This window comes from Anser anser (assembly GCF_964211835.1).
Source record: "Anser anser genome assembly, chromosome: Z".
In the NCBI taxonomy this organism is placed as follows: Eukaryota; Metazoa; Chordata; class Aves; order Anseriformes; family Anatidae; genus Anser; species Anser anser.
In genome coordinates, this window is record NC_139723.1 from 39,840,555 (window position 1) to 39,866,225 (window position 25,671).

Here is a 25,671-nt window from a genome sequence, read left to right on the forward strand (position 1 = left end):
TTTAGAAGTAGACTGTTTTATAATGATATTTTAAATGTTTCATGGAATGCCTAAAGCAAAAGATAGCATTTCTTTTTAATCAGGATATATATTTGTTGAAATAAATGAATAATTTATTTACTTGCTATCTTGGTTGTATGTCTCCTTTCTGTGGATCCTTGTCAGGATGTACTTCAAATGGATATTTTTAGAGAGCAGTGTTGGTCTTGGGGAATAATTGAAGCATAGCAGTAGGTGAGTTATATGTCCCTGTAGTTGGCCTTTGGACCTTTTGAATGTCAGTTTTTATAGTAATTTCATTACTTGAAAACATGCCGTGGTGATTAAGTGTTCACATCTTTTATCCCAGAAAATCAATTGCCATCTTTGCCTTATCAGTCAGGAATACTGCAAGCCTTACTATGTTGTGTTCAGCTGTCTTCATGCTATACATAAAACAAGTACAGGATAATTTTTCCATTTGACTTTCCTTCAGTCTGGTTTTGTCTCTACTTTTGTTAATGCAGATCAGGTAGTATGACTCAAAGGAGTCTAAATGCACGCCTTCTAAGTACGTTTATGGGTATTTGTCTAATTACTTGTGTGTTTACTTCGATATGTGTATGCACACGTGTTTGTGTATTTATTTGCACGCCTGCATGTACTTGTCAAACTACCTTTCAGAGTTTGCTTTTAAAATGTTAGCCCAGTTCTCAAAATTGCACTATTATCTAGCTTTAAGAAACCTGTGGCAAATATAGACCAGTGAAGGAACAAGTGCAATCCAAAAGTCTTTTAGTATCGAGCAGTCTAAATGAATGTGTTGAAGAGATAATGGAAACCAAGTATTTCAGTAACAAACAATCATTGGCATGCCTTTGAATAGTTATACCACTTTACTGCATATTTCATAGTAAAAATATCTCATATGACATAAATATTTGGAAAAATTATCTATAAAAGCATCATAGCACTAAAATAAAATGATGCAAAGAGTAGAGGAAAACATCTTCCATTGCTATATATTGGCATAACTTAACTGAGTTCATCTGAGAATCTCAATTGATGCTTAATTAACTTCATCTCCAAGAAAATTTAATCACCCTCTGAGATACTTAAAAAATGAGTTAATGCCTTAACTTCTTGCATCAGAGAATGAAAATGTTGTTCTGGATGCTTTTAGTACTCAGGCAGAAGTGTATTTAAAAAGGAATCTACTTGTAATAAGATACATGGGGTTACCTAATCTTGTACTGATAGAAGAGTAGAAGAGTGCTGATAATCTAAAAATCTTGAAAGTACAACCTTTATTTTGAAAGCTCCGTGTGCCAGGATCTCTATAATAACATAATTTCTCTGATGATTTTACAAACTATTCAAAAATCTAAGATAAAATTGCAGGAGAATTCTAAAAAAAAAAAAAAAAGTCCAGGAAATTGATCTTGAAAAACACCTTCCCAGAAACTATGGGCTACTATAATCCAAATTTGAGCATTTTAATGAATAAGAGTAACTTTATATTTTAGTTTATATTATTCACTGTTATAATGACAATAACATTCGATAGAAATTAGTGAAATAATAATGTACTTCTGAAACCAAGAAATTTCCTTCGTTTGTAAACACTTTGAGATATACATTTTTCTATAGAAAAAACACTGGTAAAGATCCTGATAATCAACAGATCGTTTTTTTCAGTGAAAAAACAGACACAGAATGCTGGTCTTCTTGATTTTTGCACCAGTTTTAGATTTCATTACACTGCAAATAAATATTTTGCTGATAAAAACACAGTGCTAAAATAACATTACCAGGTTCATTATCTAAAGAATCATCCCAGTTTCCCCTAATTTTCAAAAGTCAGGTGAGTGGCTGAGTGCTTAACATTCATACTAAGATACTGCTGTCAGATATGCCCTTCATGAGCTGGTTTGTACAAAGCCACAATACAAATACCTGGCGAGAGCTGCAGCTGCAAGTAAGTTTTAGCAGATGCAAATAATGCCTGCTTTTGGAAGCAAGTCCAGAAGATTCACATTACATTTTAACATAGTTTCTAACCCTACTTCCTCTTTTTCACAGAGATACAGGGCAGATATCTGGGACAATCTGTCTGGCCTTTTTCTGACCATTAGCCAACACTCATGTCCACCCTCTCTTGAAGAGAGGCCTCTGTTGAAGACATTTTCCGGCATTTGGTATTAACGTATTTTCTTAGGATTTTCCTATCAGTGTCATTAATGAAAATGTTAAATTCCATCTGTCCCTGGATTTTTCCACTAATCAATGCTAGATGGATTTGCTTCAACACACTTCCTTTTTCATTAATATTATTTTTAGTTTGACTAACTTTACATATAATATTGAACAGTTAAGACAGGGGAAAATTAAAAATCCCATCAACAAATCATGAACAAGGTATTACACAGATTAGATTAAACATAAAAAATAAGTTGAACCAAACTTGAGATTTAAATGAAATAAAATGTTTATGGAAGAAATCTGTGATGTACAAGTACATAATGATAAAAACCTACCTGACAGTTAGGATAAAACAAACGTAAAAATAAAAATTGTACAATGTCTTTCAATGAGCATTTTCTCCTAAAACTCAAGAATTATTATAATATTTTTTTCAACTGTTTTTTTTTTTTTTTCCTTACAGTACTTGGGGTGTATAGAAGTCTTACGCTCAATGAGATCTCTTGACTTCAATACGAGAACACAGATTACAAGGTAAGACTTTGTACAAGAATTTTTTTAAAGTCAATTCTGAATTGCGTCCCCAAAGAGGAAAGGTCAGAAAAATAGCAAAAATACATACTAAATATATTTGGATACCTTAAGTCTGCGTTTTATTTTGCTTTTACAGGGAAATATCTCACCTAATACCAATACAGTTCCCGTGAAGTTTAAGGATCCTCTCTCCCCATCAAATCCTCCTGTCCCCATCCCCCCCATCAACACCACATGGTGTTGGTGTCTTCTAGTGAGTGGAGACCACAGTTTCAAATGGCCATAGACACATTCTGGCAGCAATCCCTTTCAAAGAAACGCACATAAAATGATATGAATTGAAACAACTGTTGAATTTCAGCTCTTTAAGATGTCTTACTGTCACTAATAGTCTATCATAAAACATTTTTGTACTATAGACAGATAAATATTTCCTTTATTAAATGTGAACAAAAAAATACTTATTTTTAGGCTTGGATGCAATTCTCATGAACTACATGCATTGACTTTGAGTTACACTTGCATATATCAGCTTTGAAGGGGGCCCTGTGGGTCCTCCAAAAATGTTAATCATTTATTTGTCAGGATGTTGTGTTGATGAGGGGCATAGAAGTACATGGACAGGTAAATGATAGAATTCTGTATTTCAGACAACGTAGTCTGTGGAGGCATCTGAGTATTTTCCTATTTCGTTGTTTTAAACTCCTAGCATACATTTCTACAGTATTCACAGCAGTAACTTTTAAAAATGCTTTCATGTCCAGGCAGACTTGTAGTTCCAATGCAGATGGCACATCTGTTATTACCAACTGGAAGCTGAATGATACTGGCTTATGAAACAGTTGTGATACCTTTTGGTTTTGTATTATTTATCTGAAGGTAGACTGAATTGAGTTTTCTTTCTTTCTTCCTTTTTTTTTTTTTTTATCTACACAATCTCTTGCACTTTATGTTTTCATTGGAATAGCAATGCACCTTTCTTATTATCTAACTTAGAGGCACAACTCTACCTTTAATATGCGAACATATTTGGTGATCTAAAGCAGTAGGATCTGCACAAACAAAGTATCTGTCTTACAGTTCTTTCAATACAAAATGTTTTTTGGCTTTTACTGTGAAACAGACTTGGAATCACATTTTTTCTGTTATGTTACAGCATATTTGTCTACATGCTGGACATTTTCTTGGCTCATCTTCCCTAATGACATCTAGAACACAGGATATTTTTTTCAAGCAGGAAGACATATTTTCCTGTTTCGCTTGTTATTTTGCATTTTCAGTTTTCCATTTATCATAAAATAATGAGGACTTACTAACTCATTATTCTGATCATGTAGTTCCTGATCTAAAACTTATTTTAAAGTAGGAGTTGGAATTGGAATCCGGATCTAGCAACTTAATCTGCATTTCATTAATTCATCCAAAAATCCTCATTCCATGTCTTAAGTTTTAAGTACACACAGGAAGCAGTCTGTGCTATACTTCATCAATTAACATTTCACATGCAAGCCTATTTTTTATTAAGGAATGATTTAAACTCACATTTGCTGATTAGCTTGCTCATGTGCATTAAGAAGCATAATATAGGCCTTAAGGTATCTACTGAATTAGTACTGATGATATTCTGATATTACAGGCACAAGTTCCCATGTGGATATAAGCCTATATCACAACTGTTTGTTATAATACTATCTTTTTCCAAGACTTTGTAAAACCAGTCATAGAAGAAACTGATCTGTGTTGGGCCACTATTACTTCTGTTATCATGCAGTATTCACTAAATAGCATAAAAGCCATTTAGAAAAGATGAACCAAGGTATCTGATCAGTGTGGAGGTCTGGATATATATTTTCCTAATAGACATGCGTTGCACTTGACACATACAAAACAGTCACTCCATTTCTAGCAGAGCATCACATCCCTACACCTACTTGCTTTCCTGCCTTTGCTTTTTTTCAATATTGCAAAGCTCCTACATTTTTTTTTTTTTTTTTCTCCTGTCTTCTGGTTATGGTCAGTTTATCCTTCTGCTGGACCTGAGCAGGAACAAATCCCCAAGGGAAGAGGAGCATCACCATTTCATAGAAGAAAAAATCTGTGGCTCAGTCATGGGGTGGATAAGTTTTGTAGTCTCTGACACTGCTGCAAACTTCGGATGTTATTTTGTAGATCCTCATCCCAGTCCCAAACAACTGTGCGATTAAGTGAATTAGTGCTTCGTAAAGGGTGCCTGTGTTATGTAGAAATTACTTAAAAATTTGGTTACTATTTCCAGTTATCTAGTGAATTAAATACCCATATTACATAGGAAGCTAATACGAAAAGGTTGTCCAGATAAATTGGATGGCTTTGACAATTCCAACCTTTATGGCTAACTCATTAGGAAAGCATATATGTCAGTGTGCACGTATGGACCATTCTGACAAATGAAAAATTGTGATTTCAACTCCAGGAACTGGATCAAAGCTGATGTGTTGACAATCTGGCCAGAGGTCTTTTCTTTCTTGTCATAGTCATGAGGATAATGACAATAATTACCAACCTGTGCCATCTAATGCCGTTATACTTGACCTATGATTTGGCTTTGTTTCTCTTTTACATTTTTTTGTAAATTGAAATGTTAAACTTGTAGCAATACATTTATCTTTGTGTGAAAGCAGCAAACAAATACTTTCACTTGTGATACTCTTCATAAGATTTAACAACTTTGGTGGTGCCTGACAAAAGGTATTGTTATCCTAATTTTGGTTATGATGTGGGAAAAAATGAACAGCTATGTACAATTTATAAGAGAATTTTCCTTCTATTATTTCACATTTGAAGTTTCAAGATTATTTCACTACAGGACAACTAGAGTAGTATTAACCAGTTGTACTGCATTTTTTCTTTTGTATAAAGAATATAATGTCATGTGAATTTTTGAGCAAATAAATGGATGGGGTCCAAGCCGAGGGTCAGCAGCTATGCATAATGAAAAATAAAAGCCAGACGAATCCACATGGTGCATCATTAATTATATGGTCACAATTCTTGTAACACGTGAGGTCAAGATGACATTCTTGAACAGCAAGATGAACAGAAGCATTTAATTTTCAAAACAGAGGAGGAAAAGGAGGACTAGCAAGCAAGACTGCTCAGCTAACTGCAGGTGGCAAGTGGTCCTAAGTTCATCTGAAATCTACTCTCATCATCATGGAAAGGTGCTGTTTGGCCCTTGAGGTTTTGTGGCCAGGCTTTTAGTGCCCACAGTCTTTTTATATATTAAAGAGAAAAAGGTAAAATACTTTTGCAACACATGTAATATTTGCAATTCCTCTAATATGTTTTTATGCTTATTGTTTAATCTGTTATAGTGTAATGAGTCTTCACTACTCGAATGCATGTGTTTAGTTATGCACTGGATTGAATTAGAATAATGTTGCATGCACTGTTTGTCGTACAGCATTATCTGGACTACAGGGCTGCATGTTCACTCGCATCTAATTAAAAGCAATCAGTTTACTGCATGCAGCTTCAGAAAATCACACCTCCCTTTGCTTGAATAAAAAAGTTGTATTGCATGCTGTGATAATGACAAGTAAGTCAGGAGTGAAATACTTCATAAGAGCATTGAACTCAAATCCAAACTCTGGTCCCACTCCTCTCCTCATTCACTGCTGGGCTGAAAAATTTGAAAGAGATTTCCCTACAAATCTGGGACCTGGGCCCATGTTTTCTAAGAGCAGAAATCAAACCCACTGATGCCAATACCCCAACCTTCAGGGGGGGAGATAATGCAAATCCAGATTTTAGATCTGGGTTCAAGTCCAATACTAAATCTTGTGAATGACATTAAGATGATACAGTGCATGCCTCAAACATACCTGTATTCTTTGCAGAAATTCACTGTGAAAAGGACAGAAGAAGATACTGAAAAGGAAGAATGCTTCTGCTGTCATGTCTGAGGACAAATAGGTACCATGTTGAATTTTGTGCTCAGGCTTCTCTGTACCCTACGGTCTAGAAGGTGCATGTAGTCCATCCCCATTTTCTGCTGTGTGGGCTCTGTGCACGGGGCCGTGGTTAGGGGAAAGTGCAAGGGTGAAGGCAGGGCATGAGCACCCAGGCTGCCATGCAGATGAGTGTTTATGCCTGGGAAGGGGTGGGAACAACAGTCCTCTATCCTTTTGCACACCTACCCCAGGACTAAAGCTCTGCAAAGCAGGCATGCTGCCTACTTCTCACTTTACCAGGAGGCAGGGCTCCCAAAAGTGGATGGAAAAATCTTTATAATTCAAACACCAGACCACTTAGTGGGGCAATGATGGCTAGAGTGTCTGATACTGTCAGGGAATAATTTACATTGGCTTGTTTAACTGTTATTAGTATAGAATGGCCTGGAATAAGCAGAGGTTTGTATGCTTAATATTGAGATCTTTCTTTTTAATATATTACTAGTGGGGAAAATGTTAACTGGTATTTGGATTAATTCAACTATTATATGGTAATACAAAGCCTGAGTGAGAGAAATTAACTGAAGTTTCCCATTCCACTTGCCTTTATGAGAAAGCAAAGAGTTTCAGAGGATGGGGAAGCTAGAGAGTTCAAAGCTGAAGATTCAGGAAAGCAGTTAGTGATATAGCTACACCCTGCCTTTTTAGAAAGCTGGTAAATCCATGCAGTTTTGCAGGAGCAGAAGTACTGAGGCAGAGTGGTATTAATATGTTTAAACAAAAATCACAACTCAAAATTAACAACTGCCCAACACCTAGGGCATAGAGACACTCAAGTTCTGTTAATAGAACCAAGTGGCCAGATTACGCAGAGAAATGAAGGCATAACAAATGTGTATACCTTTTGGGTGACGTGTCCTGTCACACCAGACAGTTCATTGACATGGGGCAGTCCTTTATGGGAAATACAACTTGCATGTTTGTAAAATGTCATAAATCTTATGGGGTTATATGAAAGCACAATGTTAGAACATTTATAATAGATATCTTCCAAAACATTTTTTTAATCTCCAAAGTCCTGCTTTAGAGGTTAAGCTAATTAAGGCTAAGAGGAAAATGGTTTTTAGACTTTTTTTTTTTTTTTTTTCATTTTACTTTTGTAAGGTTTCCTATGCCTTACTTTGAAATGCCTGCTATTGGCTACTTTTTGAGAGAGGATACTGTAGTAAATGATCTGAGGTTGGACACTGTTTGGAGGTTACTGTGTTCCTGGTTCAGATCCTGTCCATCTCCCTGACAACTACCAGAATAAACAGCCAGAGACCAGGATGAATGGAATAAAGCCTGAACATCACAAAAGAAGCTAAAGAATTAGAGCTACCTAACAATATAGAGCTCCAAGTACATTTTTCTTTATTATTGTTACTTTTTTTTTTTTTTTTGTCATCATTGACCTTACTCTTGGCGGTAAGGTTGTGCAGAAGGAAGGTTTTTGTAGGCATGCATTCAAGGCTTTGTACATGTCTACATTATGTTCACAAAAGCTGTAAATTATTTAAAGATCTTTTCTTAAATTTTCCCCAAATGTTGATTGTTAGAAGATTATCAGAATCTACATAATGGTTAATTGCATATATATGACTGTGTTCCCAGCAGCCTCTTTGCTGTCACCTGTGTGTAACATACGTTTGGCATAAATATAAGGAAAAAAAATGCTATGTTTCCTCCAGTTTTACTAAGTGCCAAACTCACTGTGTGTGCATGCAGAGTGAAGAGATAATGTGTGCTATTGGATAAACAGTTTCACTGTAAATTCCTAAAACCAAACCACTGTTCAGAACTATTGTATTAGAAGAAGCCACCGAAACAGATGGACTTCTCTGTTAGTGCTAAAGAAAACAGAGTGAGTTTCTGAAACTTGCACGTTACAAAAGAAGGTACAGATTGCATTGAAATTGCCTCAAATATCCCCTAAAGTTAGATTACCTATGTTGTCATAAAGCCTTACAAATGGATAAAAAAATATTTTGGCAGGGAAAAAAAAAAGCCACCTCTATTAGAAAATTAATGTTAGTCTCACACTGAAGATATAGGAGAATAAAAATAACAACCACTTTGCCTTGCCTGAATTATCAATGGACACATTGCATACTATGTACCTTGCGGTGTCCTTACTCCTTTGCCAAAACAGTTGCCAAAGACAGCCTTGCTACCTTGCAAAGTTTATTCCATACACCAAAACCGAATTTGGCCAGCTTCCTTTCATTTTCTGCTTGTAGATTTTCTACATGTCAGAAGACTCCATTTCAAGAAACAAACTGAGGATATGAGGGGAAGATAAAGAGGAACCTTAACCTTCTTGCTCCACCAGTTGACCACAACCTGCTTGCCAGCGTGGCCTTCCTCGTCAGCCAGGCTTCCTGGCACCGGCACCGGCACACTTGGGACAGGCGACATGTCAGGGCGGTGGCACCAGACCCGGCCCCACAATTTGGGGGGCTCCCTGCAGGGGAGGTGTATCTGTCCTTCGTTCTTACTCCGCCCTTCCTGCTGGCACTCTCTGCTCTGCCCTCCTTAGATGCTCTTTCAGCCTTACACTAGTTGTCTCTTTGCCTGTCAGCATTTGAGGTTCTGTAAGCAGCAACGTATTGGTCTAGTCTCCAGAGCCTGTGCGTGTCCCCTGTGCTACTTCAGGTAGCACTCGCTTGTTTTGCCTGTTTCACATACAAACAAGTAATATTTCAATCATTAAACAGATTTTAAAATATACATATATATATATTTTGTCTCTGCTTTTGTCCGGTGTTGGTTTTGTTTTTGTTTTCTTTTGTTTTCCAGCAGCAAGTTATTTTTATATTTAGCATGGACATTGTTTCTCCTCATCAGATTCTGGTACATCACTTGGTAATGATTTATAAACTATTAAAAAAAAAAAGAAATAAAATTGGCAGGAATATAAAACTGTTAAGAAATAACTAGGAGCCTTATTTATAGCTCTCCAAGATGTGTCATATTTACATTAAAAAAGTCCATCTTTTAATGTCTATTTTTAAATTTCTGAAGTCCTAACCTTTGGAGGTGGCAAAGGAACTTGGGAACTATCAGATGCTGAAGGATATTAATGAGAGAATATTAGTAGTTTTTTAGTCTAGCCATACAAAATATTTCAGACTAAAAAGATTAGTCAGAGTACCTAGTCTAAATACTTGAGATTGCTATTCTTTTTCCAAATATGTCGAAAAAAATCTGTGCAATTTTCATGTGCTGTCATTTCCCTGAAATATGACTTTTAGAGTTCTGGTTTTTTAATCAATTAAATCATATTAATTAAAAACAGCAACAATAAAGCCCAACATCCCAGCCAAAAAGAAATCATTGAAACCACAGGAAGGGAGGGTATTTTCATGTGACGGTATTTCATAGAAGCACAGATTTGAGCTTCTTGAGTGGGCTACTTTATATAACTGCCAGAGTAAAACATGACTACAGCTATGAAAAATATCAGGGCATTAGCCTTTTTAATGGAAAAAAATATAAATGCAAAATGTCTTTTTTTCTTTCTCAGAGAGATGTCAAGTCAATTTAAGGTAGAATAGGTCAGGCTGAGAAAATGCATACTGGTAATTTTTCTCACAATATATTTGCATGTTGAATTTATATTCAAAATACACAACATGTTTTGTGCCAAGAAAATGACTCCACAGTATGACCATCTGCAAAGCAGAAAATACTCTCAGACAGATTTGGAACTCAGTACGTAGTCCCTCATGAAGACAGCACAGTAGCTAATTTTACGAGACCAGGATAACTTTACACTGGTATCAATCTCTGCCCAGCTAATGAAACAGAATATGGCATGGAAAGGTGTAATGTCTGCCTGGGTTAAATAATTCTCTTACCAGAAAGTTAGTCTAGTCATATCCTACTTTTCCAAAGACCATGCAACTGATTAATTGTGCAAATATGTCCAGAACTTTTGTTTTTACATTCCTTAGGCAAACATTTGCATGCACAATTCAGATAATTGCACTCTCAACCTAGCAGCTGTTTCTATTTCTGGGTATGGTTTGTGGCTCAGGTACTTACGCTGCATAGGCATTTGCAAATCTCATCGGCTGAAAAAAGATAATGTCTCCTCTGTACTGCCTGGCAATGCAAGGTAGTGAAGCCCTTAGGATGTCTTCCATATCTTCATTCTGTCTGTGTTAAGATCCCCAAAAGATAATTGAGAATATTATAAACAGAAAGGTCCAGGAACCTTCCCCAGGAAGAGTGTATATCTGTGTAGTGGCAGATACTCAGCTGTCCTTTTTCTTCCCGTTTTCATCATATACTTTAAGACTCCTTAAATCCCAGGCAGAAAAGTACTGCAGCTTTTGTTGCAGGTCCATAAAGGATTCCTGTCAAACTGCTCTGATCTCGCTTAGGCAGAATTGCTTTAATATCTTTTTCTGAAGTTCCCAGAATTTTCATCAAAAACATTGTTAACACAAAACCTGCCATTGTTTGAATGTATTTAATATTCACAGAGTTTTTAAAAAATGAATTTTAAAACAAATTGTCAAATTTAATTCAGATGACATGCCTTACCTGACGTCTATCCCAATGAGCTCTCACCTTTCCGAGGTCTTCCCTCCACTGCCAGTGTTCATACAGTCTTTGGGAACACTGAGTTCAGTAAAACTATGGTATTTTACTGAAAGGAAGGCCTGTAACTGGAAAACCTATAGTTGTTTGTTATTGAGTGGGAGGATGTGTACCCCATATTTTCAGCTGCTTCGTGCTTTCCTGCTTCTACCACAGAAATTGAGACTGCTTTGCCAGCCCCCAGCCTGGGGCTTCAGCCTCTTGAGCTCGTTCATTTACTGTCCCGTACTCAAGAGATGGTTTTGATTAACAGGGTTCTTGAGTCAGGTGGATCTATTGAGTTACATGTTTTTAAACCCCAGTCCTGCACCAGAAAAATAACATGCTTTTGAACAGTTGTTGTCAAGTGCACCGACCAGAAAATTGCCTTTTTCTCCTGCACGCTCCATGTTGCTGCAAGAGATGGAATATGGTGGAGGCAAATAGGAAGAGAAAGGAAATTATGGGCAAATGTATTCATCAAGCACAGCTTTTGTCTCTGAAATGTAAATCCTTTTTGTGAGAGGCAAAACCTACGAGGGATCTTAATAAGCTAGTCAGACCACTGATGACAACAGAGCTCATGGGAGGGAAAGACAAAGAAGACGAAGTGCTGGTGGTGCCTCCATATCAGTGATTTTGAGTCAGGGAAGCTGAGACTCACCTGGGGAAGCATGAGGCATGGGTCCAAGGGACATCAGTGAGCTGAGAGGCATGGACTTCTCACCCCATTGCCTTCGAAGGATTCAGTTCGGTTGCAGGAGAGAGATAGGAAACCTCAAGTTTTAGTTTAGTAAGAAGGTTGACAGGATACTTCTGTAAAAATAATGGCTGCCGTTTCTGCCTAATTCTAAGAAAAGCTCTCCTGGTGGAGAAGAAGGATATTTATTTTTCATAATTAATGTTTTCACAAGTAACCTATGTCTGAGTATTGCTGTGCTGTATTTCTAAGATGTATGAGAACTGCTCTTGAAAGAAAATGATTTTTACCTGGTATGTAAGAAAAGTTAGTAGCTACTTTAACTAAAAGACTTGTTTGGATCAAAGAAACATAGTGGTGAATGTGGGAACTAAATAAAAGCACTGAACTGTGAAATGGATTGATGTTATAGCTATGATGGTCTGAGGATATATGCAAGGCAGGGTTTGTAGTGAGAGACAATTTTATTAGGTGAGCAGATGTAGCTAAGAGATAAAAAAGAAAAAGACAAGCTATGGATCAAACAAGCTCTCTTCTAGACCTGAAGAAAGGATTGTGTGCCTTAAAGGTTTTTGATTATCTGTTTCTATAAATCTTGCTCTTCTTGAGAATGACAGGATTTTAAACCTGCTGCAAAGCCTGTTCCTCCCCCTCTCTGCCCAAAAAAGCATTTGAACAGGTGATTTGAACTTTGTATCTGCCCTAGGTAACGGTACCCCAGGCATAAATATATAGTAATTACTGATTGTACCTGGATAAATCTGTGACATTTGCAGAGCCATTACATATTGAATGTTAAAACATATATGACATTTCTTTCCTGGCCCACTTGTTGATCCTGTGCGTTGACATAATGAGTAGTTGAAATACCATCCTGCATATAATGCACAATTAAAATAATAGGTATTTTTATCAAGGTTGTATTGAGGTGTTGAGTATTTTGACTGTTCTTTAGCTCATAGTTTATTGTTTTCCATTCTATATTTATTCATGTGGTTCTAGGTCTAAGAATAGTGTGCTGTTACTCCTGATTCATATTTAAAACAAACGAGGTTTACAGCCACCTCTACAGGTCTCTGGGCAACTGTTTTGTGCGGTGTCAATTTGACAGGTCTATTACAGCATTGTAGCTAATTGCCATAGGAATATCTGGGTGTGCACAGTAGCACATTTTAAACACTGACCAGCTTGATTGTTCAGATAATTAGTTTTTCAATACTGAAAGAATCTAAAATATTTGTTGTAGCTGTATGATTTGAAAAAAAATAAAATCTAGCATATAATCACTGTCTTAATTCATATTCATTTCCAACATGCTTTTCTTTCGCTCAACATGGATACAGTGGGAAAAATGAAGCAATATTAGAAAACTGAAGAAAAATGCTCAAGGCATTCATTTTGTTTACAATGTAAAAATAGGGCCACAAGTAAATTATTCAGGTCACACTGAACAATTTATCAATTAAAATTTTGTATCAAAACATACTTGTCATGTCTTCTATACAACGTGTATATTACTGTGAATATTTTATACTTAGAATAAATTTTCTAAAGCCAAAAAGGTGGGACTGAAAAAGTGTATAATACATGAATGAGAAAAATGGCAATAACTAACCTTTACTTTATAGGAAAGGTTTAAAAAAAAGGTGTAAAGAAATCCTAGTTAAAGATATTTCTTATGATCAGATTCCGCATGGCTTAATAAGGTACAAAAAAGAGAACTGGAAGAAAGTGTCAAAGAAATTTTCTAATTTACAATGAGGAAAGGTCTTTTAAATAGCGTGAGAAAACATTTTTATCCTTTGTAGCTCTCAAGATACTCTTCCTTGCATTAATGTTGACTGTTTGCTGCCTTCTGCTTTATACTAAGGTAGCCTAAATCTGAATGGCACCTCTTTTAGTAGTGAGAAGAGAGCTAACTGACCCACTAACTATCTTCACCTGTGAGCAGAAATACCATCTGGAGCTCTTCTCTTCCAGTGCATCTCAGAAGTACGATGAAGAAACCCTCACTTTCACTTGCCATAAACCTTTTTTTCTGTCTCTTCAGGGAAGCAATCAGTCGTGTTTGTGAAGCTGTGCCTGGTGCCAAAGGAGCATTCAAGAAACGAAAGGTACTTTTTTTTTTTCTTGTAGTGAAGTTGACTTTATTTTCTTAGTTCAACACCAAGGAGACCAGGCACAGCAGGCAGGTGGTTTAAAGCAGCTTTGAGAATTGCAGATCATTAATCATTTAAAGTATTGGCTGTTTTCACCCACTGTTATTTACCTCTCTCCCTTTTGGTTAGAATTGTCTTTTATAGACATCTTGAAGTATGAGGACATCTAGAAAATGCATTGTGGCTTGCCTTTATGTTCCTACTGTAGAAACTCTGTTTTTGCGTGTGTGTGTGGTTGTTTGTTTTTGGTAAATTTGCAGGTGAAAGGCTAAAAGCAAACAAAAGGGAATGCCTTTTCATAAAATGTATGAGTAAATTGTGAAAATCGTCTATTTCAGAGGCCAAAAATATACATTGTTCTGAAACTCATTAGATCTTTTGATGGAGCATAACTCTACTGGCGACAATTAAGAGTTTGGAAATTGCGGGTTTCTGGAAAAAGAGAGAATGTACTTGATGATTCCCTGTTTCACATACCCTTTCCATAAACACTTGTAGCCAGATGCTCTGTGGCCTGAAGGCAGGTCCAAGTGTTATTGGCTTGAAACAATTCTTTTCAGGCATTTATTCGTATTTGTATAGTAGGAATTAGGGTCTGAAGGAGGAAACCTCAGCTCAGCCCCTATACCGCCTGCTCTTCCACATGCCCTTGAGCAAAGCTGGAATTTAATACAAAGGCTAAGGGAAAGAGCACAGAATGCAATTAATTGCAGCCCTTGTGCACGTTGTTGGGAGCAGAAGGAGAAGGTGAAGGACAAGGTCTGCCTGCTTATCCCCCGCCTGGCCATCTGGGCAGAGTCCATGATGAAAGAGGAGTCTGAAACACCACTTATGCAGTGGGAAATCTTCCCCTGGTAAAAGAAGGCAACCACATATATGACAGCCTAATTGGAAACTGTTTCAGAAATTAAGTTGTGGTTTTCTTCTCTTTCCCAACAAATTTATCTCACTGTCATTTTTGGATGTTCTGACCTTTGTTTTTAAACCTGAAAGAGGAAAATACCTGTATTGGAAATGCTCAGTGATGCAAAGAGAAGAGCCCCAAGTGCCTGGTGAAACACCTTGTTGTATTATTCTTTTAAGAAACAGTGGTGCTTAACAGTTACTGAAAAGATATACTATTTATAAAGTAAGCCTAGTGGCTGAGAAGAAAGTTTGCCCAGCAACAGAATTTCAGCTAAATGTTGAAGGCAATTTTTTTTTTTTTTTTTAAGTGTGTACTTTCATGGTTTTGCCACTACTGGTTTACAAGTTTGGTTCTTGAGGTCAATTTTTCACACTTACCCTCTTGGAGAGGGGATCCTCAGGTATCATCTGGGAAACATGAGGGTTTAAGGAAAGAAGAGAAACAAGAATACTCAATGAGCTTGTCGTAAAGAGGTGCTAGGGAAAATACTAGCTCTGTAGCATGGTGAAGTAAAAGCAGTGCAGCACAACTGTTGTGTACAGGTAATAAATAATCAATATGTTTTGAATCAATGAAAGAAAAAAAAAAGAATTAAACTTTACAGAGGATCAGAAAAGTGGCCAGTCTGTTAGAAACTTACCAAGCTTGCAGGTACCATAACACAAATACTGTGGCAGAAGGATGCTGCCTCCAGTCACAACTCTACTTTTACACCCTAATTACCAATGTCAGTATTCACATGCACACCTACAGCAGGTGACTGGACTTGGTCTGTTATTTCTGGCAACCTAACGGATGGGCTGTATTTACCTGTTCTCTTGCAGCTGTGAGGTTTCTCCCAGCTGCCAGAGGTGTGAAGTTTGTAAAATCTGTGGCCCCTACTAGGTAACCTCTCACTTTCATTCTCATGCAGCTTGCAGCACAGAAGGTATGCAGCGAAACTCGTGTTGGTACAAAACATCCTAGGATGTAATGGAAGGCCTACCTACAGAAATTATTAATATTACTACATCTCCTCTGTTTTCACACCATTTGTACTGATTTTATGAGTTAAGAGTAATCTTCAGCTGTATGTTGTACCCACACATACAGAGGTTTTAGACCCTGCTGGGGCTTTTACGTACTGCTGAGAAGTCTACAAGCATAACATCACTCTGTACGTATTTTTTGTGAGCATCCCACCACTGTCACAGGAATACCACTTCCCATTCAGAAAGGGGGCAGAGCAGGCAATCAATGCAGAGCAAGCAACAGACTCCTTTTCAGGATTTTAAGTTGTTTTTGCGAATAAGAACATGTCATTTTAAGATACTGACTTATGGTATTCATCTTAGTCCGGTCACATAGTCCCTTGATGAAGATAGGATTGACATCCCACAAAAAAAGATAGGTCCTATTAGGTCTTAACTTGCTAGGTCAAGTGTTGTGTATACCTGCCCAGATATTATTAGCAGTATTAGTAGTTTTTCCAGAGGAAAACAGCTGTTCCAATGAAGCAATCTTTGAAAAGTCAGCAACTTTTTAGGAACCTTTGAGATTTGAGATAATCCTGCCTGCAAGGAAGGTTGTCCCAAATAAACAGAACAAAAATGTGTTTTTTTCTCTCCCTCACAGCCACCAAGCAAAGTTCTTTCTAGCATCTTGGGAAAAAGCAATCTTCAGTTTGCAGGAATGAGCATAATGCTGAATATCTCCACCACCAGCTTAAACCTAATGACTCCTGATACAAAACAGGTGAGTGTAAGTGCCATGTTAATTAGTGAGACTTTTGATGAAGAGCCTACTGCACAGTTATTTGCTGTCTGCCAAGAGGTATTATTCCTCATTAATATTTATAAAATGAGCGAAAGAATATAAATCATATTAGGAGTCATAGTTTGCTCTAGTATTCAGAACAGTTTTGATGAGTTATTTTCTTCTTGCCATGTTTTAGGTTTTGCTCTTAAGAGACCTGTAATACGAAAAGGCATTTTCTGGTCCTGGGAGTTCTTGTTTCATACAGTTACAAACTTTCAGAGAGTTCAGAGGGATACGTTTGGAGTAGGTGACCAAAGGACTGAATGCACATCCCCAATTTTATTTTCATCCTTCCACTTTAGAGCCCTAAAGGACAATCTGTTCCTAAGACACTGCTAAAAATACAGCTACAAGGATTTTGCAGTGCAGTGAAATGCCAGTCTTTTTGAAAGACAAGGCAGTCTTTTTCAGGCAGCCTGTTTCTTCTTCTTTGTGCTGAAGGTACATACAGGCTTTGGGGAATCACTGCAGTGGATTGTAAATGATGTATGAGATGAGAAAAATCCTTGCTCAGGGTATATATAAAGAGAAAGCAGATGGACTTGCGTAGTCACTGCTGTGCTATTTGCTGTGAGCCACATACTGCGTGCAACTTTCTGCCCAGATACAGCTAGAGAGAAAAAAAAAAATATTTGCTGTCGTTAGGAGCCTCAACATTAAAGAAGAAAAAAGAATATGTACACTGTGTGTTAAAAGGCTTGCTGTTTATTATTATGTTTTCATTGATTTGTCTTCATTCTTATCCTCATTTAGAAAGCATCTCAATCATCTACAGTGAGCACTGAGAATGTGAGAGCAACATTATGGCTGCTTGCAGTATTTTGGAGCCTTATTATGGAATAGGCACAGCAGTGTTTTTCATAAGGATGGCTGCCCCCAGTCAGAAGCATATGAACTTGATGTTTATTAGATCTATCAAAAGAGTAGCAAGCCTGGAAGTGGCCTTGTTTTCAGCTGACATCAGGGTAGAAATTAAGTTAAATTGAATTATCCCAGGGAAGGATCCCAATGAAGATGCTTTGCTGCTTCTTTTTTTTTTCTTCTTTTTTTTTTTTCCTGTGAGTGATGAAGTAATTTTCAGTGAGCTAACAAACAAACAAAAACAAAACTAAAAAAGAGTTGACAAAACTGTTTATCTTTCTCACACATCATTCTTTTCGAGGTGGACTTGCCCTGGATGCTGCAGGTCTGTGAAACATCTGGTTTCTCAGAGATACCCTGTCTGGCTGTGGTCTCTCTTGTTTCTTGTTTGTGCCAAGCATTTGATTTGAAAATAAGCACAGCCCAGCAGCTTTGCCCTTTGAAGCCTCACCCAGGAAGGCAGTTTTGGATGTCTGTAACAGCCTTCTTTTCCCAGAGGAGCTGGAAGGAAATAAAAGACTGTTTTTTGCCCGTGGCTAGCAGGCGAACAATGGATTGTGTCCCTGCACAAAAACTTTGTGAGCATGCTAAGTGGAGATGCATGGAAGCTGACATTTTATTTTGGTTTTGTTTGTTTGGATAAAGTACAGGCCTGGGTAGAGTGAGATGTTTCAAAACTATGTGCCAACATTAGTGAATTGTTTCACATAAAGTAGTGCAAGACATTGACACTTTGATATACTTTGTTTCAATATTTCAGTATTGGGGAAAAATACCAAAGAACCTAAAATATTTACCTGTGGAATAGGAAGAAAAGTCTGAATTAAACTAATAGTTTTGAAACTTTTATATTTCCTTAAAATTTGAAAAAAAAAAAAAAAAACTTTGAGGTAATCTGATCTTTTATTTATTTATTATGATGATGAACAGGTTATTTGCACAATATTAACTGTGCAGAAAATCTTCAGTAGTTCAGTTTTGTTGTTAAGTTCACCTCCTCTATATGGGAAAAAGAGAAGGAAATCCTCACTGATGAGTAGGGAATGATGGTTCTCCAGTGAACACTTTAAAATTAACCATATCTTCTGAGACTGCTGTGGACAAGCAGGAGTATTAAAATGGAAGTACTCTTTACATGAAACAAGCACTTCAGGTTGCTCTCTCCGTCAGTTCTGTCTGACTTGGTGAATCGGTGTGATTCAGAGAAACGTGTCAGGTGGTTTTCTTTTTCAGGAAGGATGGTTCAGGTCTTTAGGATTCTGGATAAGAGCAGAACTCATGGAATATTTTTATAGCTTTTTTAAAATTTTGTTTTTGTTTTGTTTTCTAGAACAGTTTTTTTAAGTGTATGGTTCCCTCTCTAAAGTGAGCAACTAAGATCCAAATGACTACTGTCATATGCTCTGATCACTGAATTAGGGGCCTGTACTAAAGCAGATAAATTATTTGGTATGGTTTTTATGAGTCAAATGAACAAGTGAAATTTTCTTTCAAACGACCTTTTCTTTCCTGGTTGTTACATGATTTCATTATTAAAAGATATCATAAGTTAAATATCAGAATAGCAATGCAGCAGAGCTGTTATCCCTGTATTAGAGGTTCACGACAATTCATCTCTTCCCAGAGAAACATCTTATTAGTTCAAATTGTACATAAGCAAATTGAATTTAGTCATTTCAAAGCCTGGGAATATGGCTGAGATTTTGGCCATAATGCTAGACTGCAGCTAGATTGAAAATTCTGTTTGCATATTGCAAGCATGTTTATGTTTGAAACATAAAATAGAATCCTAAAATCGTTTAGGTTGGAGAAGACTTCTAAGATCATCTAGTCCAACCTTTAAAAATGACACGGTTGCTACTGGAAGCAATGTTAGGAACCTCAGCTGGTGTGCAGTTTGGCATGATTTCACTGATTTCACCAAAGTGGAATATGCAGAAAAGTATTTTGATGAATAGCATCCTTTGCTCCATTCATCACTAACTGTGATAAAGCAAGTGAACTTTAGCAGATTAAAATTTCTTATACTGTATGACAAATCTATATGATTTACTGGCACTCTAAGCACACTTAACAATTTTACTGTGTCCTGCTAGGTTTCAAAGAACATTGGAATGGATATATTCATTCTTTTTTTTTTTAATTTACTTTTTATTTTTTTTTATATTCTCATGTTACTCTTTGGACTCCTTGTGGGTTAAACAGAGTTTATTTTGATATTGGTTTTGGAATTTCACCCCTGCATGAACCAAAAAAAGAAATCAAAGGTTAAACTGTGTAAGAAAAACCTACTGACTTGCATTTATTTCTTCTGACCCATACAGATCATAGCAAATCACCATATGCAATCTATCTCCTTTGCATCTGGAGGTGATCCAGTAAGTATTTCTCTAAAGCTTTCCCCCACATAGATATTGCTTTGAGGACTGTGTGATAAAATTTATTGCGTAGCCTACTGAAAGAAAAATATAACCACAATAGCTCCTGTTTCTTGTTTCATAAATTCTTCTTGATTGTTGCCATCAAACTCTTTTTGAGAGGAACTACTGACAAGCAGTCATAAATCCTCCTTTTTGAATGACTGAAATGAAAAGTATCAAAAGGTTGTGAGCATTATAATAACTGATAAGTAGGGCTCTGATTTTCAGAGTAATGTAGCAGTCATAGAGTTATTGTCTGAATTTTCATCCTGACTGTTTTTTTATTTAGTCTTCTTTGCAGTAATAGACAAGTATGTTGCATTTATATTTATAGAAATATATGTACTTTTTTTTTTCTTCTTGTTTTGAAGTGTACAATGAAAGGAGTGTGCTAAACACTGCCTTCAGGTACATTCATTACACACGTGCAGTTTGAATACAGGCTTTCAGGAAAAGGCTGGATCTTTCTTTGCAAATTTGCAAAGCTTTCAGAGACACCTACACATTTGATTAATTTAGACCAAAGGGCAGACTCTGGCTTGTTATACTTTTCCCTGTTTTTATGAGTAGTCCATCTGAAGGCATATTAAATGTGCTCAAAAAGTATTTCTCACTTAGGAAGAAGTGGAAGAATTATAAAACACAGACAAAGCTTACCTCATAACCTTAGAGGTTTGAAAGCTTTTAAACCTAGATTAATTGTATGTCTGCCTTTTCCTTCGTCATATGATTATATATCATTTATCAGTCATATAGTAAGGCAAGGTGATTTATAGCCTACTTTGTGAGTTATTTCTCTCAGTTCAACTCTATTAAGTTGAAAACAGGCAGAACTTCCTCTGTTCATTTCACTATCCTTGGTAAACATAAGGGCAAACTTCAGTCTTAGAATAGCTCTGCTGAACTCCATTAAGTTCCAGAAGGAAAAAGGACACCATATCACAATAATCTGGGGAAAAAAAATAAAAATTAAAAAAATTAAAAAATGGATCAACAGCAGCTTTGAAATACAACAGATTGCAATGGATGCTGTAAATGAACAATTCCTGAAGTGGGCAGAGGAGTGATTAGCACAGTTCCCTGCCTCCGTAAGAAGATTCTTCGCTCCCCATCTGCCATCCCAAATGCTAAGTCCTGGAAACACCATTGCACACTGCCCACTGATCGAGTGGTTTACCAGAGAAGAGGAGAGGAGCAGCAATAGAGATTGGATTTGGAGTAAACAAGCTCTTCCAAATGTTTTAGAGAAAATCACGTTACTGAGTCAGCAAGCTACCAGAGATACCAAATTGCATTGTGTAAGGGAGCCTGTAAGAGACAGTGAAATTGTAAAGTTGCATTCTCTGTAAGACCACAGCATGGTGACCTCATTCTGAGGGTGGAGAGGGAAGGTGTAAGGCTCTAATGATACTGTGCAGCTCATCTCAGCAGGCTAGTACTTGGTAAGCTTGTTCATGAAGCAGGTGGTTCCTTTGTTCTGAGAGCACAGGAAAGAGGAAAAATGCTAGGGATGTGACTTAAGTCACTGCTTTATTAACCCATCTGTAGGTTATCAGAACATAACTTTAATCAGGCCTCAATGATCTCCATTTAGTGGAGGACTGTCATCACTACACCTTATCCTGCAAACACAGTTGGGTCCCAGCCCATAAACTCACCTCCTTCTAGGAAGAAAGGCCATACTGTGCTAAACATGAGGAGCCCAGATCTGTGCCCAAACTACTTAAGGGAATGCCTCCCTTATACTGAATTTTGAAGTTTGGTTTATTTAGAAGCAAGACTGCCCCCACTTCTCAACCCATCCAGTTTTCTGCTCTGGATTTCTGCCACACATTTGTGCCAGCAATTAGCTTTGCAACTCTCCTCCCACTCCCTAAGCATTAATTGCCTTCATCACTCAAAAAATATCCACTGGAAAAGTGTTCCACAGTCTTGAAGAACAGCTTGAGTACCATATATATATACATTTGTAATATTCCCCTTTACATGAGTCAGTTTCTGGCTTTATTCGTGCATGGGAGCTTAAAATCTCTCTACCAAATCCTTTTACACACCATTTCAGGATCATTTTTAGTTTATTTCTAAGACTGTGTTCTGGTTCTGCTTTAGCAATTTTTAGCCCCTCCTTATGATCCACCAAATATTTTTAATCCATAGTCATTTCAGGTGGCTGTTTCCAGGCTGCTAGACAAGACATCTGGTTTTGGAGATGCCTGTTAAGATGAAGGCAGATCTCTTAAGTTTTCATGAGGCAGATCTCTGAAGGGTCCCTTAGGACAGTAGCTTTCCAGTTTCTGTCCAGAAGATGACTCCAAAAGCATACCCTTTTGATGGGAGTCTTTTAATTTAGCCACTGTGAAATGCGCTTACCTCTTGTGCTTAGTGGTTCATCATAGCTCAAGTCTGAAAAAGCTGTAAATGAAATGAAATACATGTGGTTCCAGTCTCTTGCACCCACATCCAGAAGGGCTATGAGATAAATCTATTATTTACTCAGGCATAAATATATCCATTAGCTATGTCTGTACTAGTAAATAAAATAACCAGTGGCTTGCTTTAAGGCCATGAAACCAAACAGCAATTTGCATCTGTGCATCCACTCTCTTTTCTCCCAGTGGTCTCGTGGGATCGATGCCCAGCATGTGTTGTTCACTTGGACAGTTTCAGGGCATTGCATAGGAAAACAGCACAGGCAAGCAAGGGAGAGTAGCAACATTTAAGCAGCATGAACAACTGTGGGACAGCTTTCAGGCTTCTATTTTGGCCCTGTTTTATTTACCATTATAGACATAGCTACTTTTCTTTTCACCTTAGTTGTTCATATGCATCATTACTTCCACTCAAGTCATAGCCCAGACACTATGTCACTGGGTTCTTAAGAAATTAACAGACAAAGTGCTAAGGGTAGTCTTCTCTGCTGTTTTTTTTTTTTCTTTATTTTTTTTTCCCTCCAGACCAACCTCATTACAGCTGTGTCTGAGTGCTTTCCAATAGTGCATTATGTGATATGGCTACAAACCTGTCACCAGAACCATGAGTGCGCTTTATCATTTCCCTTATCATCCACTTAGGAAGGAAATTGCATATACATGCAACACAGTGATTTGTTTTGGTAGGGGTGTGTGTGTGCTTGCGCTAGAGAGAGCTAAGTCTAAAAAAAAAAAAAGTCTATTGTTTCATTGAAGACTGGTGTTTGTTATGACATTAGATCTTGGCATAACAGTCAATGGTCTTCAATTAGTATCTGATCTCTACCTCAATTAACTTTAGATATACATGACTATCCAGGCATGTCAAGATACGCTGGATCTAACCAAAGCTTTCTGACTGTATCAAAGAACATTGGCATTTTCCAGATATGCCAGCAGGCCTCACATCATCTGGGTGAACTGGCCATTCTGTTTCATCTCCATGGTGATAAAAGTTTGCACCACTTTTGCATCATGTGAGGGTGGTAGGAGAGCAAGCAAAAAAATATTCCCAAAGATTTGAGCCTGCTCTTGTCAGAAAATCTACCTGGTATGTGGGAGAGGGGATGGATGGGTGCTGCCCATGGGCTGAGGGAGAACATCCTGGGAGACTGCTTGCAACAGCCAAGCAGTGCTTGAGCACCTCTGTTCCATATGTCATTGTAGTCAGTAATGTAAACACACCTGCTTGTCACCCATGAATAAACCTCATAGCTCAATATTTCTGAGGAACAGGGATGTCAGTGCTACTCTTTCTGCTGCAGAACCTGTAGATAATTTGTATTCTGAACCAAAATCTTTGAGTACTTGAAAGATGAGGGCTTGAAATTTTTAATCCCTTCTAAATTAATCCTGACCCATATTCTACTAGATTTGTTTAATTGATTTTAAATGGCTTTGGTCTGAAGAAAGCAAAGTGATAGGATCAGTATTAAAACCCATAAATGTTTTTATAGGTTTTAAGTAGTGTACATCTGTAAAGTAAAACATGTCACATTGGGGCCATGCCCCCAGGAGTACATACACTCTCAACTGTGATAATTTGATATAATCTGTGCAAGAATTTTTTACATTTAAAATATCTTTTTTTTTTTTTTTTTAACAGGATACAACTGACTATGTTGCATATGTAGCTAAAGATCCTGTTAATCGGAGAGGTAAGTTAGAAATATCTATCTGGCATTTATTTTCCTTTGAGAAACATGAATTATTCATGGTATAATTTAGTCTTTCTTTTTTTTCCCCAAGAAAAAATAAATGCAGCCCAATAAAAAGTTGCCTTTGACAGAGTCATGGAATGACTGTGTAGCAATAAGGAGCTGCCATACGCAAGTTAGTTCTGAAATTTGGAACAGGTCTTTTCTGTAGCTCATCTCCAAATATCACTTGGATTCTCTTCATCTCTTAAATCAAAAGCTTGCCTGTCTTGGCTGCGAGCTTCTAGGCAACCGCTAACTCATACCTACACTCAATCAAAATGCAAAAACTAAGCAGCCCTCTGATTAACTCCTCTGATTAAGAGCCTGAATCTGTTAGGTCTAAGTACACGCCAAATTCTTCCTCATAAAACCTTTTCTTTTTTTTTCCTTTTTTCTCTCTGTTGAAGTTTTATTCATGGAGATGCCTGTTTCTACTGCTTTATCAGTGATCAGTCAGGAGTAGGGAACCTCTTGTTGATTGTCTTCAAAGACTGAGATCCAGTGCAGAGTTTCAAAAATAATAGTACATTATAAAAGTGTAAATTACAGTGTGCAATAATAGATAAAGAACTCATTCCTGTTTGTAATGCAGAAAGCATCAATGGGTCTTAATGCTAGACACAGAATATTGTATTATTCATAGAGAAGAAAAGACTACTCCAAAAAAAAAGACTGAAGCACTTCCAACAGGATTTTTGCAGAATTTAGACACTTTAACTTCAAACCTGCAAACCCCAAGCTGCCACCGAGCTGTAAGCATGACTAGTTCAATAGTTTTGGTAGTTTGTTTCCTTTAGTTATCTCAGGTACCTCAATGATCTGTTGTGGCCATGTGCAGGAATGTCCAGACATGCCAGTGTTAACTCAGAAGTAGTACTTGAATATTAGTGAAACATCTAGAAAACTCATGTGGAGTGGGAGGAAGGGAGACAGTTCAGCTCTTCATGGTGCTTATGTTTCAACTTCATCTGCCTCCCTCTTGAAAGGCTCATGCATCAGGCTGGAGGCTATATGGTGTGCAGCAGCTCTCCACCTGTTCTTGTTTTACAGCACTGCTCTGCTGAGCTGGAGAGCAAGAGATCTCAGTGGCAGTGTAGTGGACTGGCACTGTAGGCCAGATACATGGACTGTAGGGTCTGGAGGAGCCCTGTGTCCTGTTTTCTATTCCTGTGTGAATAGATTTTATAGCAGAAACTGTTTCATGGAGTATGGACCTTATATCTAATTTGAATACATTTAGCCTGACAGTTTCTTATTATGCTTGTCTATCCTAGAATGAGGAGTCATCTAAGTGCTTGATCTTGTTTTCCTTTGGTGCGTTTAGATGAAGTTATTTCTCGCTTTTTAAGAAAGGCTTGAGAGTGAAGTCTGTAGGTCTCCAGCTGC

At 37.3% G+C, this 25,671-nt stretch overlaps 1 protein-coding gene and 1 long non-coding RNA gene across 2 annotated transcripts in view; one reads left to right on the plus strand and one right to left on the minus strand.

Moving 5' to 3' along the window:
* SHC3 (SHC adaptor protein 3) overlaps nucleotides 1-25,671 on the plus strand; it is a 68,192-nt gene that overhangs the window by 22,399 nt on the left and 20,122 nt on the right. The window contains exons 2-6 of the mRNA XM_083815994.1: nucleotides 2,645-2,715; nucleotides 14,024-14,087; nucleotides 16,654-16,773; nucleotides 20,022-20,075; nucleotides 24,192-24,243. Of these exons, the coding sequence (XP_083672120.1) occupies nucleotides 2,645-2,715; nucleotides 14,024-14,087; nucleotides 16,654-16,773; nucleotides 20,022-20,075; nucleotides 24,192-24,243 (361 nt within the window). The remainder of the gene's footprint in view (nucleotides 1-2,644; nucleotides 2,716-14,023; nucleotides 14,088-16,653; nucleotides 16,774-20,021; nucleotides 20,076-24,191; nucleotides 24,244-25,671) is intronic.
* Nucleotides 14,129-16,645, minus strand: LOC310889035. Its single transcript, XR_014576333.1, has 3 exons — nucleotides 15,680-16,645; nucleotides 15,417-15,446; nucleotides 14,129-14,983 (listed from the first exon to the last, which is right to left on the minus strand). It is a non-coding gene; the product is annotated as an uncharacterized lncRNA (long non-coding RNA).